Source organism: Salmo trutta, chromosome 16 (genome assembly GCF_901001165.1).
Source record: "Salmo trutta chromosome 16, fSalTru1.1, whole genome shotgun sequence".
NCBI lineage: Eukaryota > Metazoa > Chordata > Actinopteri > Salmoniformes > Salmonidae > Salmo > Salmo trutta.
This window is the reverse complement of record NC_042972.1, coordinates 31,260,554-31,277,382: the sequence shown is the minus strand read 5'-3', so window position 1 is coordinate 31,277,382 and position 16,829 is coordinate 31,260,554. Positions and strand designations below refer to the sequence as shown.

The following is a 16,829-nucleotide window of genomic DNA, read 5'->3' as shown; positions in this document are numbered from 1 at the left end:
AGGGAGAAAGAGAAAGGGGGAGGAGCAGGGGTGAAGAGATAGAGAGAGAAAGAGAGATATGTTATATACATAACTCTGCTAAAATAATTTATTACATCTTTAGTCCTTATTTGTAAGGGAAACGTTCAATGTCTCTGCGATGTTAAATGACAGGAGGAAAACTCCTTGCCAGTTAAGCCATCAGGGATACGGATAATATTCCCAATGGGCTCACCCCCTGAGGAACTCACCCACTGTTCCCTCAATGACACAGTTTGTAGAGCATGGTGCTTGAAACACCAGGGTAGCGGGTTCAATTCCCGCGACCACCCATATGTACAATGTATGTACGCATGACTGTAAGTCGCTTTGGATAAAACCATCTGCTAAATGGCATATATTATAGGGATGTAACAATTCACGATATGCATCGGTCCCTGATTTAAATGTTTAAAATATGACAGCATTGGTCTGCTGACCCCAAACCAATCCAAATATAGCATCATGCATCCATCATAAAATCGATTCAAACGTTACGAATGGCTGATTCCATTTGTTTCTCATATTACTTTCTACTTTCTGAAAATACCTGATATTTTGTGACAACTGGTGTGTCCTTGTCACGTCCTGACCAGTATAGGGGTTATTTGTTATTGTAGTTTGGTCAGGACGTGGCAGGGGGGTGTTTGTTTTATGTGGTTCAGGGTGTGTTTTGGTTATGTGTTTAGGTAGAGGGGTATTTGATTTATTAATCCGGGGTTTGTTAGTCATTGTTCTATGTTAGTATATTTCTATGTTCTATCTAGTCTTTTGTAGTTCTATGTTTAGTTAATTGGGGTTGGACCTTCAATTGGAGGCAGCTGGTTATTGTTGCCTCTGATTGAGGGTCCTATAATTAGGAGTTTGTTTTTCATGGGATTTTGTGGGAGATTGTTCTTGTTTAGCTGTTTTGCCTGACGAGACTGTCAAGTTCGTTTTTGGTTTGTATACGTTGTATGTGTTTCCCTTCTTCACCATAATAAAAGAAGATGAGTATACATTTTCCCGCTGCATCTTGGTCTCTACCCTACGACACTCGTGACAGTCCTCTCCAACAGTGTCGAACTAAAGGCATGTAACTGTTGACAGTCATTGATCTACAAGTAATTTTGCATTCCGGAATTTGCTTGGTTATTGTTATCAATGCACTGCTGAAAACGATGTTACATGACCTAGAGCATGGTCAAGCATGTTAATGTTTCCAACATTTTCGGACCGCTAAACAAATATTGATTTAGAACCACAGAGAGTTAGTTACCTTAAGTCGCAAAGATAAAAGGAGCTGCCTCCACTATTCCAGCACCATTTCAACATTATCAAATCATCTCTGCTTAGTCTAATACATTGATAACTTAAAAATACCAAAAACAATTTAGTCCAATCAACGTAAGCTAAATATGATGTGGCTGGCCATGGTTCTGATTTCTGTGTGCGTGCCTTCGTGCTTGTAGAAAAACGGCAATGTCATCCTCCTCTCTTTCATGTTGACTGTCACACCCTGATCTGTTTCACCTGTCTTGTGCTTGTCTCCACCCCCCTCCAGGTGTCGCCCATTTTCCCCATTATCCCCTGTGCATTTATACCTGTGTTTTCTGTTTGTCTGTTGCTAGTTCATCTTGTCAAGCCTACCAGCGTTTTTTCCCATACTCCTGTTTCTCATTATTTCCTGTTTTCTAGTTCTCCCGGTTTTTGACCATTCTGCCTGCCCTGACCCTGAGTCTGCCTGCCGTTCTGTACCTTATGGACTCTGCCCTGGATTACCAACCTCTGCCTGCCCTTGACCTGTCGTTTGCCTGCCCCCTGTTTTGTAAATAAACATTTGTTATTTCGAACTATCAGATCCCAGGATAAGACCCAGATGCAGACAGTTCAAAATAACAAATGTTTATTTACAAAACAGGGGGCAGGCAAATGACAGGTTTCGTGGAAAAAGATCCGGGTGCCTTGTGAGGATCAGGTGACGAGTGGCTAATCTGACCTTGCCATCCGTCCTGCTAGCTAATGTTCAATCGCTGGAAAATAAATGGGACGAACTGAAAGCCCGTATATCCTACCAGCGGGACATTAAAAAACTGTAATATCTTATGTTTCTCCGAGTCGTGGCTGAACGACGACATTAATAACATACAGCTGGCGGGTTATACACTGTATCGGCAGGATAGAACAGCAGCCTCTGGTAAGACACGGGGCGGGGGTCTATGCATATATGTGAACAGCAGCTGGTGTACGATATCTAAGGAAGTCTCGAGGTTTTGCTCACTTGAGGTAAAGTATCTCATGATAAGCTGTAGACCACAATATCTACCTAGAGAGTTTTAATCTGTATTTTTTTAGCTGTCTACATACCACCACAGACCGATGCTGGCACTAAAACCGCGCTCAATTAGCTGTATACCGTCATAAGCAAACAGGAAAACGCTCATCCAGAGGCGGCGCTCCTAGTGGCCGGGGACTTTAATGCAGGGAAACTTAAATCAGTTTTACCTAATTTCTATCAGCATGTTAAATGTGCAACCAGAGTGGAAAAAAATCGAGACCACCTTTACTCCACACACAGAGAGGCGTACAAAGCTCTCCCTCGCCCACCATTTGGCAAATCTTACCATAACTCTATACTCCTGATTCCTGCTTACAAGCAAAAATTAAAGCAGGAAGCACCAGTGACTCAGTCTTTAAAAGAGTGGTCAGATGAAGGAGATGCTAAACTACAGAACTGCTTTGCTAGCACAGACTGGAATATGTTCCGGGATTCTTCCGATGGCATTGAGGAGTACACCACATCAGTCATTGGCTTTATCAATAAGTGCATCGAGGACGTCATCCCCACAGTGACTGTACATACATACCCCAACCAGAAGCCATGTATTACAGGCAACATTCACACTGAGCTAAAGAGTAGTGCTGCTGCTTCAAGGAGCAGGACTCTAACCCGGAAGCTTATACGAAAACCCGCTAAGCCCTCCGACGCACCATCCCGACGGTGAAGCATGGTGGTGGCAGCATCATGCTGTGGGGATTTTTTTTCAGCAGCAGGGACTGGGAGACTAGTCAGAGTTTAGGGAAAGATTAATGGAGCAAAGTACAGAGAGATCCTTGATGAAAACCTGCTCCAGAGTGCCCAGTACCTTTTGCTTCGTTCATTTTGCTCCATTAATCTACACACAATACTCCATAATGACAAAGCAAAAACATGTTTTTCAGAGACTTGTCCCGAAGCCACTCTTGCGATGTCTTGGCTGTGTGCTCAGGGTAGTTGTCCTGTTGGAAGGTGAACCTTCACCCCAGTCTGAGATCCTGGGCACGCTGGGGCAGGTTTTCATCAAGGATCTCTCGTTACTTTTCTCCGTTAATCTTTACCTCAATTTTGAATGGTCTCCCAGTCCATGCTGCTGAAAAGAAAATCCCCACAGCATGATGCTGCCACCACCATGCTTCACCGTCGGGATGGTGCTAGGTTTCCTCCAGACGTGATGCTTGGCATTCAGTCCAAAGAGTTCAATCTTAGTTTCATCAGACCACAGAATCTTGTTTCTCATGGTCTGAAAGTCCTTAGGTGCCTTTTGGCAAACTCCAAGCAGGCTGTCATGTGCCTTTTACTGAGGAGTGGCTGCCGTCTGGCCACTCTACTATAAAGCCCTGATTGGTGGAGTGCTGCAGAAATGGTTGTCCTTCTGAAAGGTTCTCCCATCTTCACAGAGGAACTCTGGAGCTCTGTCAGAGTGACCATTGGGTTCTCGGTCACCTCCCTGACCAAGGCCCTTCTCCCCTGATTGTTCAGTTTGGCCGGGCGGCCTTCCCCATATCTGTGCCTCGGCACAATCCTGTCTCGGAGCTCCAAGGACAATTCCTTCCACCTCATGGCTTGGATTTTGCTCTGAAATACACTGTCAACTGTGGGACCTTATATAGACAGGTGTGTGCCTTTCCAAATCATGTCCAATCACTTGAATTTACCACAGGTGGACTCCAATCAAGTTGGAAAAACATCTCAAGGATGATCAATGGAAACAGGATGCACCTGAGCTCAATTTCGATTATCATAGCAAAGGGTATTTTATTTTTATTTATTTTTATAAATTTGCAAAAAAATTTAATATAACTGTTTTTGTTTTGTCCTGATGTAGATTGATGATGAAACATTTTTATTTACTAAATTTTAGAATAACAAAAATGTGGAAAAAGTCAAGGGGTCGGAATACTTTCTGAATGCACTGTATATCTAATAACCTGAAAATGATCCACATCATATGGGTAGACAAATAATGTCTACTCAGCTATCCATTTTTTAGGATGCAAACCAGCAATATTAATCCAGCACTGTTAATCCATCCTGTTCTGATCTAATGAAATGGATGTAGGATTTTCTACGGCCTAGAATCGATGCCTTTGCCAGTCATGATGGATGAAGGGAACCTAGTCATGTGTCTTTTGCATTTAACCCAACCCCTCTGAATCAGAAAGGTGCAAGGGGCTGCCTTAATCGACATCCACGGCACCTGGGAAACAGTGGGTTAACTGCCTTGTTCAGGGGCAGAATGATAGATTTTTACCTGGCCCAATGCTCTAACCACTAGACTACCTGCTGCCCCAGAAGCTAGGCCCCTCTTGATTCTCATTGGCGAAGACTCAACTCAAGTTAGGGGTTATATATCAGACTCTCCTATACCACTTTGCCCAACATGTTATATCCCAGAGGTTGTAAATAAACCCTTTCTAAGCTGATATAACTTGTATCATTACTATAGGGCTGTGAAACCCATAGCCGAATGGCTTCAGACTGAGCATTTCTCACAATTTATTAACAGAGAGAGATTTCAGTTTTATAACTGGTGGTGTGCATTTATTTACAGTAGTGAGTTGATTAATTATTGCTTTCTTCAGTGGAAATACAGAATATGTATAAAAATGCCAAATATACCAAAAGCTGAATCAAGCAGAGATTTACGACTATTTAACCATGCTAATTTTTACTGAAACATGCAAACTACAAACATTTAACCAGTTAAGATAATGAATACATGACAAGATACAAATATTTTATAAAAGATTATTCATACAAAAGTCAAGAGTTGTCTATAACATGATTGCAAACAAAGTGAGTGTGTGCATATCCGTGTAAGAGTTTTTGTGTGTGTATTATGGTGTGTATTATAATTTCCCATCATAAAAATGTATCCCCATTCCCCAATCAAATCATCGATACCACAAAAAAAAATCTGTATTTTTTCGTCAATCTGGCAACCCTCATAAAATTCGACATAGCCTTGTATAAAATGCATTATGAAAGAAATGGTGTAATGTACATGAAAAAGAGAAGCCTTGTATCAAATGCATTATGAAGAAAATTGTACAATGTAGGCTCCACAAAATATGAAATGCCTTATGAAGAAAATCGTGTAGGTCTACTGTTGCCTTCACGAAAAAAGGGCCTTTCTGACTACAAGTGCACCAGTATCCCAAAGTATTAAGCGAAAACAAGCATAAAAAACTGTATTGGAATTAATAAATAAAAACGACGTAAGACTACTATTATATTATAATTATTTCAGTGATAACCTGGTTGATTTACAATTTTGGGTTGTTAACATGTTTTTTAAATATATATAAATAAATGTGGTACACAAAAAAAGTCAGTGTAGAACACCATAGCCCATCATGCATTGCTCTAATAACTTTCAAAAGATTGTTTGTCCCCCAAAAATGTATTTTCCTATGAATGAAGTCGCACAAAAATGTGTCTTTTCACACGAATTAAGCTACACAAAAATGCACAAAAACACACGAAATCTGCTGAAATATTTTTTGTACATCTTTGCATGAATTGAGTGTGAGATTGTGTTGTTTATACGATCACATATACCTCTCTATTATGCTTGGGAACAGATTTCCAAAATTAAAATCCCTTTGGGGGCCAAATAAAATCACCTGTGGGCCAAATTCAGCCTGTGGCCCATCAGTTGGGGAACCCTGCATTAGACATTTAACCCAGGTGCTGCTGGTATCAATTTGTTTTGCATAAATTAATGATAATTACCCATTGATTCTTGAAGACTATAGCTTATAAATGCCTCATGATTAAGTGTGTGTGTGTACCCCATCAGAACCTAAAATATTAGCTTGTTTAAACAAAGTAAATCTAAACAAACACTATATAGCCTCAAAACATGGTTAAGAGTATAATTTTGATATCATGGATGGTCAGTCCTTGCATTGAATTAGAGATTAGTTACATTTCTCCAGCCACATCCTTCAGCTTTTTACTCAAAGAGGGGTAGGGATTACACTTTGTTATTGTTATAACTGCAGACTGCAGCTTTAAGCATGCATGCAACTCCTCTTTCTAAAAAGACCCAAAGCAAAATGAGATATCCAATCAGTTTGAAAAGAACCCAGACAGTACACTCATCAGAAGGCTCTGTCAAATCTGTCACACTTACACATTATCATGCTCTACATTAACAAGAGAGCTTATGAGAGAGAGAGAGAAACAGAGAGAATGAGAGTGAGGGAGTGTGCTTGCGTGCATACGTGAGTGTGTTTGAGACCAAGAAAGAGAGAGCATAATAAGAGAGCTTGGCCAAGTGGGCCACAGTGATATCCTTCCTCACCAGTCTCCCCCAGGCCTCTAGTGACCACTGACTGGACTGGAGGGTGAGAACGTGGGGTCTCTAGTGACCACTGACTGGACTGGAGGGTGAGAACGTGGGGTCTCTAGTGACCACCGACTGGACTGGATGGAGGGTGAGAACGTGGGGTCTCTAGTGACCACCGACTGGACTGGAGGGTGAGAAAGTGGGGTCTCTAGTGACCACCGACTGGACTGGAGGGTGAGAACGTGGGGTCTCTAGTGACCACCGACTGGACTGGATGGAGGGTGAGAACGTGGGGTCTCTAGTGACCACCGACTGGACTGGAGGGTGAGAACGTGGGGTCTCTAGTGACCACCGACTGGACTGGAGGGTGAGAACGTGGGGTCTCTAGTACCACTGACTGGACTGGAGGGTGAGAACTTGAGGTCTCTAGTGACCACCGACTGGACTGGAGGGTGAGAACGTGAGGTCTCTAGTGACCACCGACTGGACTGGAGGGTGAGAACGTGGGGTCTCTAGTGACCACCGACTGGACTGGAGGGTGAGAACTTGAGGTCTCTAGTGACCACCGACTGGACTGGAGGGTGAGAACGTGAGGTCTCTAGTGACCACCGACTGGACTGGTTGGAGGGTGAGAACGTGGGGTCTCTAATGACCACCGACTGGACTGGAGGGTGAGAACGTGAGGTCTCTAGTGACCACCGACTGGACTGGATGGAGGGTGAGAACGTGGGGTCTCTAGTGACCACCGACTGGACTGGAGGGTGAGAACGTGGGGTCTCTAGTGACCACCGACTGGACTGGATGGAGGGTGAGAACGTGGGGTCTCTAGTGACCACTGACTGGACTGGAGGGTGAGAACGTGGGGTCTCTAGTGACCACCAACTGGTCTGGATGGAGGGTGAGAACGTGGGGTCTCTAGTGACCACCGACTGGACTGGAGGGTGAGAACGTGGGGTCTCTAGTGACCACCGACTGGACTGGTTGGAGGGTGAGAACGTGGGGTCTCTAGTGACCACTGACTGGACTGGATGGAGGGTGAGAACGTGGGGTCTTTAGTGACCACCGACTGGACTGGAGGGTGAGAACGTGAGGTCTCTAGTGACCACCGACTGGACTGGAGGGTGAGAACGTGGGGTCTCTAGTGACCACCGACTGGACTGGAGGGTGAGAACGTGGGGTCTCTAGTGACCACAGACTAGACTGGAGGGTGAGAACGTGGGGTCTCTAGTGACCACCGACTGGACTGGAGGGTGAGAACGTGGGGTCTCTAGTGACCACCGACTGGACTGGAGGGTGAGAACGTGAGGTCTCTATTGACCACCGACTGGACTGGAGGGTGAGAACGTGGGGTCTCTAGTGACCACCGACTGGACTGGAGGGTGAGAACGTGGGGTCTCTAGTGACCACAGACTAGACTGGAGGGTGAGAACGTGGGGTCTCTAGTGACCACTGACTGGACTGGAGGGTGAGAACGTGGGGTCTCTAGTGACCACCGACTGGACTGGATGGAGGGTGAGAACGTGGGGTCTCTAGTGACCACTGACTGGACTGGAGGGTGAGAACGTGGGGTCTCTAGTGACCACCGACTGGACTGGATGGAGGGTGAGAACGTGAGGTCTCTAGTGACCACCGACTGGACTGGAGGGTGAGAACGTGGGGTCTCTAGTGACCACCGACTGGACTGGAGGGTGAGAACGTGGGGTCTCTAGTTACCACCGACTGGACTGGATGGAGGGTGAGAACGTGGGGTCTCTAGTGACCACTGACTGGACTGGAGGGTGAGAACGTGGGGTCTCTAGTGACCACCGACTGGACTGGATGGAGGGTGAGAACGTGGGGTCTCTAGTGACCACCGACTGGACTGGAGGGTGAGAACATGGGGTCTCTAGTGACAACCGACTGGACTGGATGGAGGGTGAGAACGTGGGGTCTCTTGTGACCACTGACTGGACTGGATGGAGGGTGAGAACGTGGGGTCTTTTGTGACCACTGACTGGACTGGATGGAGGGTGAGAACGTGGGGTCTCTAGTGACCACCGACTGGACTGGAGGGTGAGAACATGGGGTCTCTAGTGACCACCGACTGGATGGAGGGTGAGAACGTGGGGTCTCTAGTGACCACCGACTGGACTGGAGGGTGAGAACGTGGGGTCTCTAGTGACCACCGACTGGACTGGAGGGTGAGAACGTGGGGTCTCTAGTGACCACCGACTGGACTGGAGGGTGAGAACGTGGGTAGCACAGACCCGTCTGAGGCTGCAGGGACAGGACTGGACAGTCACTGGGGTGGGGGGACACCATGCTCTTAGCATACTGGGACAGACCAATCATAGTCTACTACACCCAAGGTGTACTACACCCAAGTGAAATAGGCCAATACATGACACATAGAATCCACTGGATTACTAATACTAACCAAATCCACCACATCTGAGACAGTGGGGGAGGTTCATCTCATATTTTCTCTATGACAGCAAATTCCAGCATCTGTATTCTAGAGTTGTAACCTGTGAGAGTGGTCCATTTATTGTGCTGTCAGTGTCAAGCTGCCCCACCTACACCCCAGCCAACCATCTTACCATGTGACACAGTCACACATCATCACAGACACGGGCAGAGGGGAATGACCTTCTGAACCACACAGAACACACAAACACACACGCATGCATACACACACCACAGCAATTCCAGACACAAACATCAACCACAACATACTCACACAAACAAACTCTCAATCCATATACAGTATCAACACTCCAGGCAAAGAGCAGATATCTGACAGCCTGGTTGGTAAAACACACACACAGCCTTGGGCGCTGATTGATCTATGGCTCGTTCTGTGGAAAGCTCACACACACACACAATGTCATTCAGACTGAGAATATGAGGCGTTCTGTATAGCTGTAAAACACTTCCTGGACATCATTCAGTTCAGTCAGCATCATAAACACACTGACAGCTGGCCATAACACACCAACACAAGCCAGGCAGGCACCATATACCAGAGTATAGACAGTGCATAGAGGCTGCTACAGTATACTCAGTCTGTTTCAGGGTAAAGGCCATTGTCTTTGTGCTATCAGGCAACCTGCTCTAGTCTACATGGTGTTATCCTCTGGTTTACGTTTCAGCCGTGGAGCCTGGCTGTGTAATGATGTGTGTCTGTATCAGCGTGGCCAGGCTGCCCTCTTCTCCCAGGGTTGTTCTCACACACAGCTGTTCTCAGGCCAGCTGCTTGGCGTGGGGCATGGTGACACAAAGGGCTGCGGACCTGTCAGTGCCAGTTGGCACCTTAAAATGAGATTGGCTCAACCTGAGAGGAGGTTTCTCCTGTGGTGGTTTAACACTGGCTCAGGATCACTGGAGGAATTCCCATACCGTTGGATCATATCTCCTTCTGCTGAACTTTAATGCCCATCCATCCAACTGGATGAAAACACAGGCAGCCACCTCCCCCTCCCTGCCTGATACATTAAGAACTGTTTCAGAACAGTGGCCATCTATGTTACTGTTGTAATATGTAAAGAACATGCTGTATGTTACTCACCCTGATGGCTTGTCGATCCCCAGGAAGGCCTGGATGACCAGAGGGAACTCATACTTCACGATGTACAGGTAACTGGACATGGCTGTAGGAGGGACACACAGAGAGAGACACAGCTATTAGTAATAGTATCACACACATGTATACTGTATACAGACATACACACACATGCACACAATCACACGTATACACATGCAGTATACACACGCAGTATACACACACAGTATATACACACACACACAATGTATACACACACACTTAATCCTTGTGCAGGCTGTGCATATTATCCTGGACAGCAAACATCACAAAATACAAGAGAGACAATCCTATTCCCGCAAATCTAAATATATCTTAAAACACACACTGACACACACGCTAATCCCTTTTATCCCTTTCGTATCGAATACTTTGATGTTGTGCTGATATATCCCCTTGAGAAAACAATAGATAACATAACTAAAACAGTGAATTCAGTATCTCTGATAATGTCTGTGTAGCACAGGTTAACATGGTGACAAGAATGCAAAATGAAGTTATTGCTATGAGATGTCACAGGCATAGAAAGTAGATTTTTCCTCAATGAAGTAGCTATCAGAAGAGTCAGAGCTAGAAAGTTGAGTATCTGCCAGGCATGCAGAGATGCGTGTCACCACCTGGGTGTCAGAAGGGAGGGAAGGAGAAAAGTAGTTGACTGTCATCCGCATAGCAATGATGGAAGAGACCATGTGAGGACATGACGGAGCCGAGTGACTTGGTGTATAAGAGGAGAGGGCCTAGATTACTGCCCGGTCTTTCCTGCATCCCCTCACACAGACTCAGAATCTCCTCACCTTCCCTATACACACATCAGGGAGAGAGAACAGAAGAACAGCAGGAATGGAGAGATGCAGAAATAGAAAGGGGCATTACTAATAGAGCCAGGCTGCTCTCAGGGGTACCCACTGACAAGGTCTTATGATGATGATTATGATGACACATCCCCAGAGAGACGCTGTGTGTGTGCTTGTGTGTGTGTGTGACAGAGCCGTCACCTCCAATGTTCTGCAGCGTGATGGCGATGCCGGCAGCCATCTTGCCTGGCGTTCCAAATGCCCTTTGGCCCAGCTGCTCATAAGCCCGGATACCTGAGGCACAGTCATCAAACACATTCACATACAGAGCTGTACTGTACTGTGGCGTAGAGCATGCAGGGAACTGGGGAGGGGGATGTGAATTCCTAGTGATCAGTCTAATTAAACATATGTTGAATTTTTTTGCAGAAATACCTTCTTGAACATGTAAACTTTCACGTGTATTCGTAACAAACTTGTATGTCATCTGTAAACACAAATACAATTGTTAAATTACGAGCCTAGTTGGTTTAACCACGGGAAAAAGACAGGAACCTTCCCGATAGCCATGATTGGCTGAGATAATGGATGGGCTGGACATGCTGAGAGATGTGCTCTGATTGGTCTGCCATGTCGTATGCTGCTCAGTATGTGTAGATAATCTTTGCTACCGTTTTATTTATTTTTTAAATTGTATTATTATAGCCATGGAGAATTGCAAAAGTATTGCTATTGCTCTCAACAACATTTCTGCCCTGAATTTAGCAGGTGCAATCGACCAAGATATGTGGGAAAAAGTTGTAATGGATTACTTTCTGGAGGACTATTTCTGACCCTGAAACTGATTCCGACGATGAGGAAATCCCTGATTTAGGTAAAAACATTTTCATTGAACCAGACATTGTAGAGTCTTCTGATGACAGTGATGGGGAAGAAACTGAGATCAACAGTGTTGTTGTCACGGAAGAAGTTGACTGAGTTTGGAAATCAGTGGAATGCCTGGTGGAAGCAGAGTATGAGAACGAGGTGAAGAAAATTCTCACGTTTGATTGCAAATGCGGAGGAGTTGAAAAGAGAACGCAGAAGGCTGTTGTATAAAACAACTGTCTTCCAGATTACATCTTCAAACTAAGGGCAACCATGGCATCCATGACAGAGAGAGAGAAAGATCTGATGATTCTTATGGCATTGCACACAGTCAGTGTGAACTGGAGTGACTTGACTCAATGGCCCCAGCAAGCTGTACAAACAAAACGCAAATGACAGAGAACTTCTTACTTAGTGAAAGTGGTTCCAGTCTGCCGTGAAGCATTCCATGTATACGGGAAAGAGTCTAGCTACATTTTCACATATGATACATTTCAAATGTTGTCAAAGTTGTTTTCATTGCAAGTTAATGCATGATGTTGGCTAGCTAGATAACGTTAGCTGGCTGGCTAACTAGCAAGCTACGTGTATGATCTATGTAGTAATATTATTCATATCTCAGAAATCTGTTTGCATTGCTAGTTATAGCCTACTATTAGCTAGCTAGCTAACATTGAACCTACAGTAGTTGGTTAGCTTTAGCTACCTGCAGATTCATACTACATCCTTTCATGCATGGTTATGACAATCTATTTGTATTGTTATACTGTATGGGTTGGGATTATTGTTTATTGTTTAGCTAGCTTGCTAGCTACATGTCTAAACAAAAGACTCCACTTCGCCAAAAGATTACATGACCCATCAATGTAGCCAGATGTGTCTCGTGGTGATATGGCCTATTTCTTGAACATGTGAACAGGTCTAGCAATAGAGACCCATCGACTTAGCTACAGTAGATGTGGCTGGGGGTGGTTATAGCCTCTGTTTACTATAAACAGTAATGTGAAGAACAACATCACCTGCACCAAGGTCAGATTAGAATATAGGCCAAGGACTAGATAAAGTATATTTCTACCTGCCGTTTTTCCTTATTGTAGGCTACTACTTTTAGTCTTGAAATCTTTGGTTATTTACTACATTACCTTACTCACTCTGTTTAGCACATAGCCTCACATGTGAATCCTTAAAGAGATGGGTGGGCCTAAGGCTTAAGAGGTTGTGAACAATGCGAAACGGGTGTAAACAAAGAAGAGCTCTCTTGTAGGTGTACCAAAACATTTACGGACCATTTTCTCAAAAGTGGGGTTACAGGTTTATCAGCTTTCAAAGCAGCATTACTTTTCCCATTCTTCCTTAACTGCAATGTATGAAATAACATTTTGAAGCTCTAAGTCTGTACTTTTATCCAATGTAAAAACCACAATTTAAAATGTGTGGGAAATAAGGCCAAAAAGAGATGGTGCTTCACATATGCTAAAGAGAAGAGGCAGGCTGTGAGGCTATGGGATGTTATCATGACATTAGTCTTCCTGACAGGGGCTGTAGGGGTTGACTGGTGTATGGTCTCCAACAAAAGTCCTGCTCATGGTCTGAAGACTACATACCCACAATGCCAGATGACTTGAGTAGCAAGTGGATGGAGTAAGATGAGAGGACAGCCACTACTGTCAGGAGCACCCTGCAGAGGAGAGAGGAGAGAGCTTCATCATCATCCTCCTCATCATCATCAACACCATCATTGTCATAATCACAGGGACTTTTCTGTCATAGAAATCCTTGGGTGGGCCGCAATTTTTCAGGTCGCCTAAATACATTTTTGGGATGGAAAAACGCTTTTAGTGTTAACTTAAATGACTAAAACAAGATATAAAATATGTAGAAAAGATAATGGACCTATATATTTTTTTAGAATATAATCTTTGAGAACTAACAATCTGCAAAATAAAAGCTAGACAGTCAGTGAGAATTGAAAATTCCAAAAACAATTAATTTAGCAGTATATATTTTTGTTAATATGTTTTAGCAAAATAACACAGTATTAGCCATGGCAAAATACATAGAATTGCAGGAAATTTGCTTTAAAACTGCAAAATGTTCTCTAACTGTGGCAGAATATGTAAAATTGCATGAAAATGAAAACTGCAACAACAAAAAAATCCAAAATGTGTAGAATTGCAGGAAATTCGCTTAAACTTCACTAATTTCTCACAGCTCCATGGAGAAATTTGAGAAAATGTTCTCTAAAATTCAGCTACGCTGACGGGGAGAATACGCCCCCTGCCATGCCCCCCTGCCACGCCACCCACCTAAGCCCCTTTTTTATCCAGAAAAAACCCTGTTATCATCATCATTATCATATTCACCATCATCCTCCTCATCAACACCATCATCATTCTCCTCCTCATCATCAACACCATCATCATCACCACCACCACCACCATCACCATCCTTAACACCATCATTGTCATAATGATCATCATCATCAAAATCATCATTGTAATAATCATCATTATTATCATCATCATCAACCTCATCCTCAACACCATCATTGTCATAATGATCATTATCACCATCATCCTCATCCTTATTGAACTTGATGACCCAGCACATTCTGGTGCAGTATGACTGTAACAGCTGTCCTAATCCATGGCTCTACAGATAACATTCCTCCATGTAAACCATTGATTCAGCTGGATGTACAGCTGGGTGTTGGGTTATAGGGTCTTGAGTCTTGGGTTATGGGGTGCATTCATAAACAGCAACCCACTGACTCAGGTTCACCCAGGGTTAGCCTCATACAGAGCCTCAGCCTTACAGAGCATCAGTCTCACTGGCTGCATTAGCTACAAATATCTCCCCCATTCCCCCACCACGAGAAACAACCACAAGGACATTAGGGGCGTTATTTAGAGGTGGAAATATTTACAAAGCAAAGCTGACATTGACATTAAGCTGAGGAAAAACCACAGAGTTAACGAAGAGGAAAAGTAAAAGACTCTCTGGTCCAAGATCTCCCAAAATACTGCTGCAGGCCCCAGCAGCCAACATCTGGCCGAACAGACCAATCTGATCTCCTACCCCTCCTCTCTCCAACTTTAACTTTTTTTTCTTTCACATTTCTTTCAAATTGTTACTCTTGGCAACTGGAACTGGGCTTGCGTCGGAGAGGCAAAGTACGTCTTTCACCTCAAATTCAACTATGTTCCGTTTCACATTGTTCTGTGTCTCGGGCAGTGTGGTGGAAGAATGCTGCAGGGCTGATTTGTAGTGGAGGAGAAGTTAGCCGGTACAGTGGGGGGAACAGTGGGACAGTTAGAAAGACAGGCAGACTGGCAAACAGAGTCAGAGAGTCAGACAGACAGATAAACTGCATTCCCGCCAGGGCCAATGCCAGTGCCAGGGCCCGGCTGAGACCTCTGTGTGTGCCAACTTAAGTCTCCACTATAATCTGAAATGTTAGACCACTACAACGGGGCAAAAAAGATACATGGGATTAATGGGGCTTCAAATGTGAATGCAATGTGAATGGGTTGCAAATAAGGGCCAGTGCACAGCTACCTCCCTCCATACAGCCTCTGAAAACCCTCTTTGTTCAGCTAAAGCCCACATGACACAACAGTCAGGCCCAGAGGTGTTATACAGAGTCAGTAGACCTCTGCCGGCCTCCGCTCCGGCCCCTTTCCTTCCAGGAAACACAGAAATCTCCTTACAGCAATCCCACCAGTCATTTGGGGTTTTAGGCTGGGTTTCTGTACAGCACTTTGTGATATCAGCTGATGTAAGAAGAGCTATATAAATACATTTGATTTGATTTGATTTGCTGGGCCCCAGCAGAGGCTATAGGCTACTGGTCCCATGGTCCCCCTGGCCCTACACTCATACATAGGCATGAATGTTGTCAGATGTGAGTCTGATGCACCATGCCTTAGAGCAGACTACAGGGCCAAACCAATAGTGGGTGATTGGAATGCTTGTTAGTGCTGTAATGCTCCAATGGACAAAGTAGGTGTTACAGTAGGTGAGGTCAAAGGAAAGGGTAGGATAAAGTACTGGAGGGATTGGATGCTAGTCTGGGTACCAGTCTGTTTAGCTCATTCCACTCCTTGCCACTCCTGTCATGATAAGCTGATCTTTGGCATATGACATGGAATACAAGGAGTAGGATGTTAGCTAAACCAACTGGTACCCGGGCTAATGGGATGCCACAGTATTAATATGACGTTAGTTTGGTGTGTTGTTGAGTTTCCCTTTGTTTTTCTGTGTTCAGAGAAGCATGTGCTGCTGCTATGTAGGTCTGTTGTCCCCCTTGGGAATGAGCAGCTAAGATTCAGACTGACAACGTACGCTGGCAGAAAAAATTGAGAGGAGAGGGAGTTGCACCCTTGAGGCTGGAGCACAGCACACAGTGGTCCACTGAAAAGTTGCTTGACTGGCTGTCCCCCTCCCAAGTCCCTCTACATCAGGATTGGGAAACTTTAATGAGGGTGGAAGTCATCATGAGGGGCAGCAGTTGCTCGCGGGTCGGCGACCATGATTACAAATGTAGATAGCTGGCAGCTAGATTAACTTACGAATCAAAAACAAATTGCTGACAAGGGCTAATTAAGTGATTATCAGTGACTGATATAACAAGAGAAAAACTGCTGATGCAAATCCACATTTAGAAATTGCACCTTGTGTATTCTACTACTCTAGCTTGCAACAGTAAGTTAAGACCCTGACTGAGTTTCCTGTGCAACATAAAACTAAACCCGCTTCACACACTGTTCATGTGAAATATACAGATGTAGGATCTTAAAATTGATCCGAGGGCCTTCAAAAGAAGGGCCGCCGGCCTCCCATCCCTGCTCTACAGTACATGTTTCTCTCCCTCTCTTTCTCTATCCCTCTCGCTACATCTGTGATAGCAGTCAACATGGCTGCTTGAGAGCATAATGGTTTGAGGCACGTGGATCTAAGTCATTTGAAGTAGATACA

The 16,829-nt window shown here is 44.5% G+C and overlaps 1 protein-coding gene across 2 annotated transcripts in view; it reads right to left on the bottom strand.

Annotated features, from left to right (window-relative positions):
- The window catches only part of LOC115150536 (sodium-coupled neutral amino acid transporter 3), a 49,995-nt gene that overhangs the window by 24,871 nt on the left and 8,295 nt on the right, over positions 1–16,829 (bottom strand). For both annotated transcript variants that reach the window (XM_029693943.1, XM_029693944.1), the window contains 3 exons: positions 13,457–13,530; positions 11,187–11,279; positions 10,159–10,240 (listed from right to left, as the gene is read on the bottom strand). In XM_029693943.1, the coding sequence (XP_029549803.1) occupies positions 10,159–10,240; positions 11,187–11,279; positions 13,457–13,530 (249 nt within the window). The remainder of the gene's footprint in view (positions 1–10,158; positions 10,241–11,186; positions 11,280–13,456; positions 13,531–16,829) is intronic.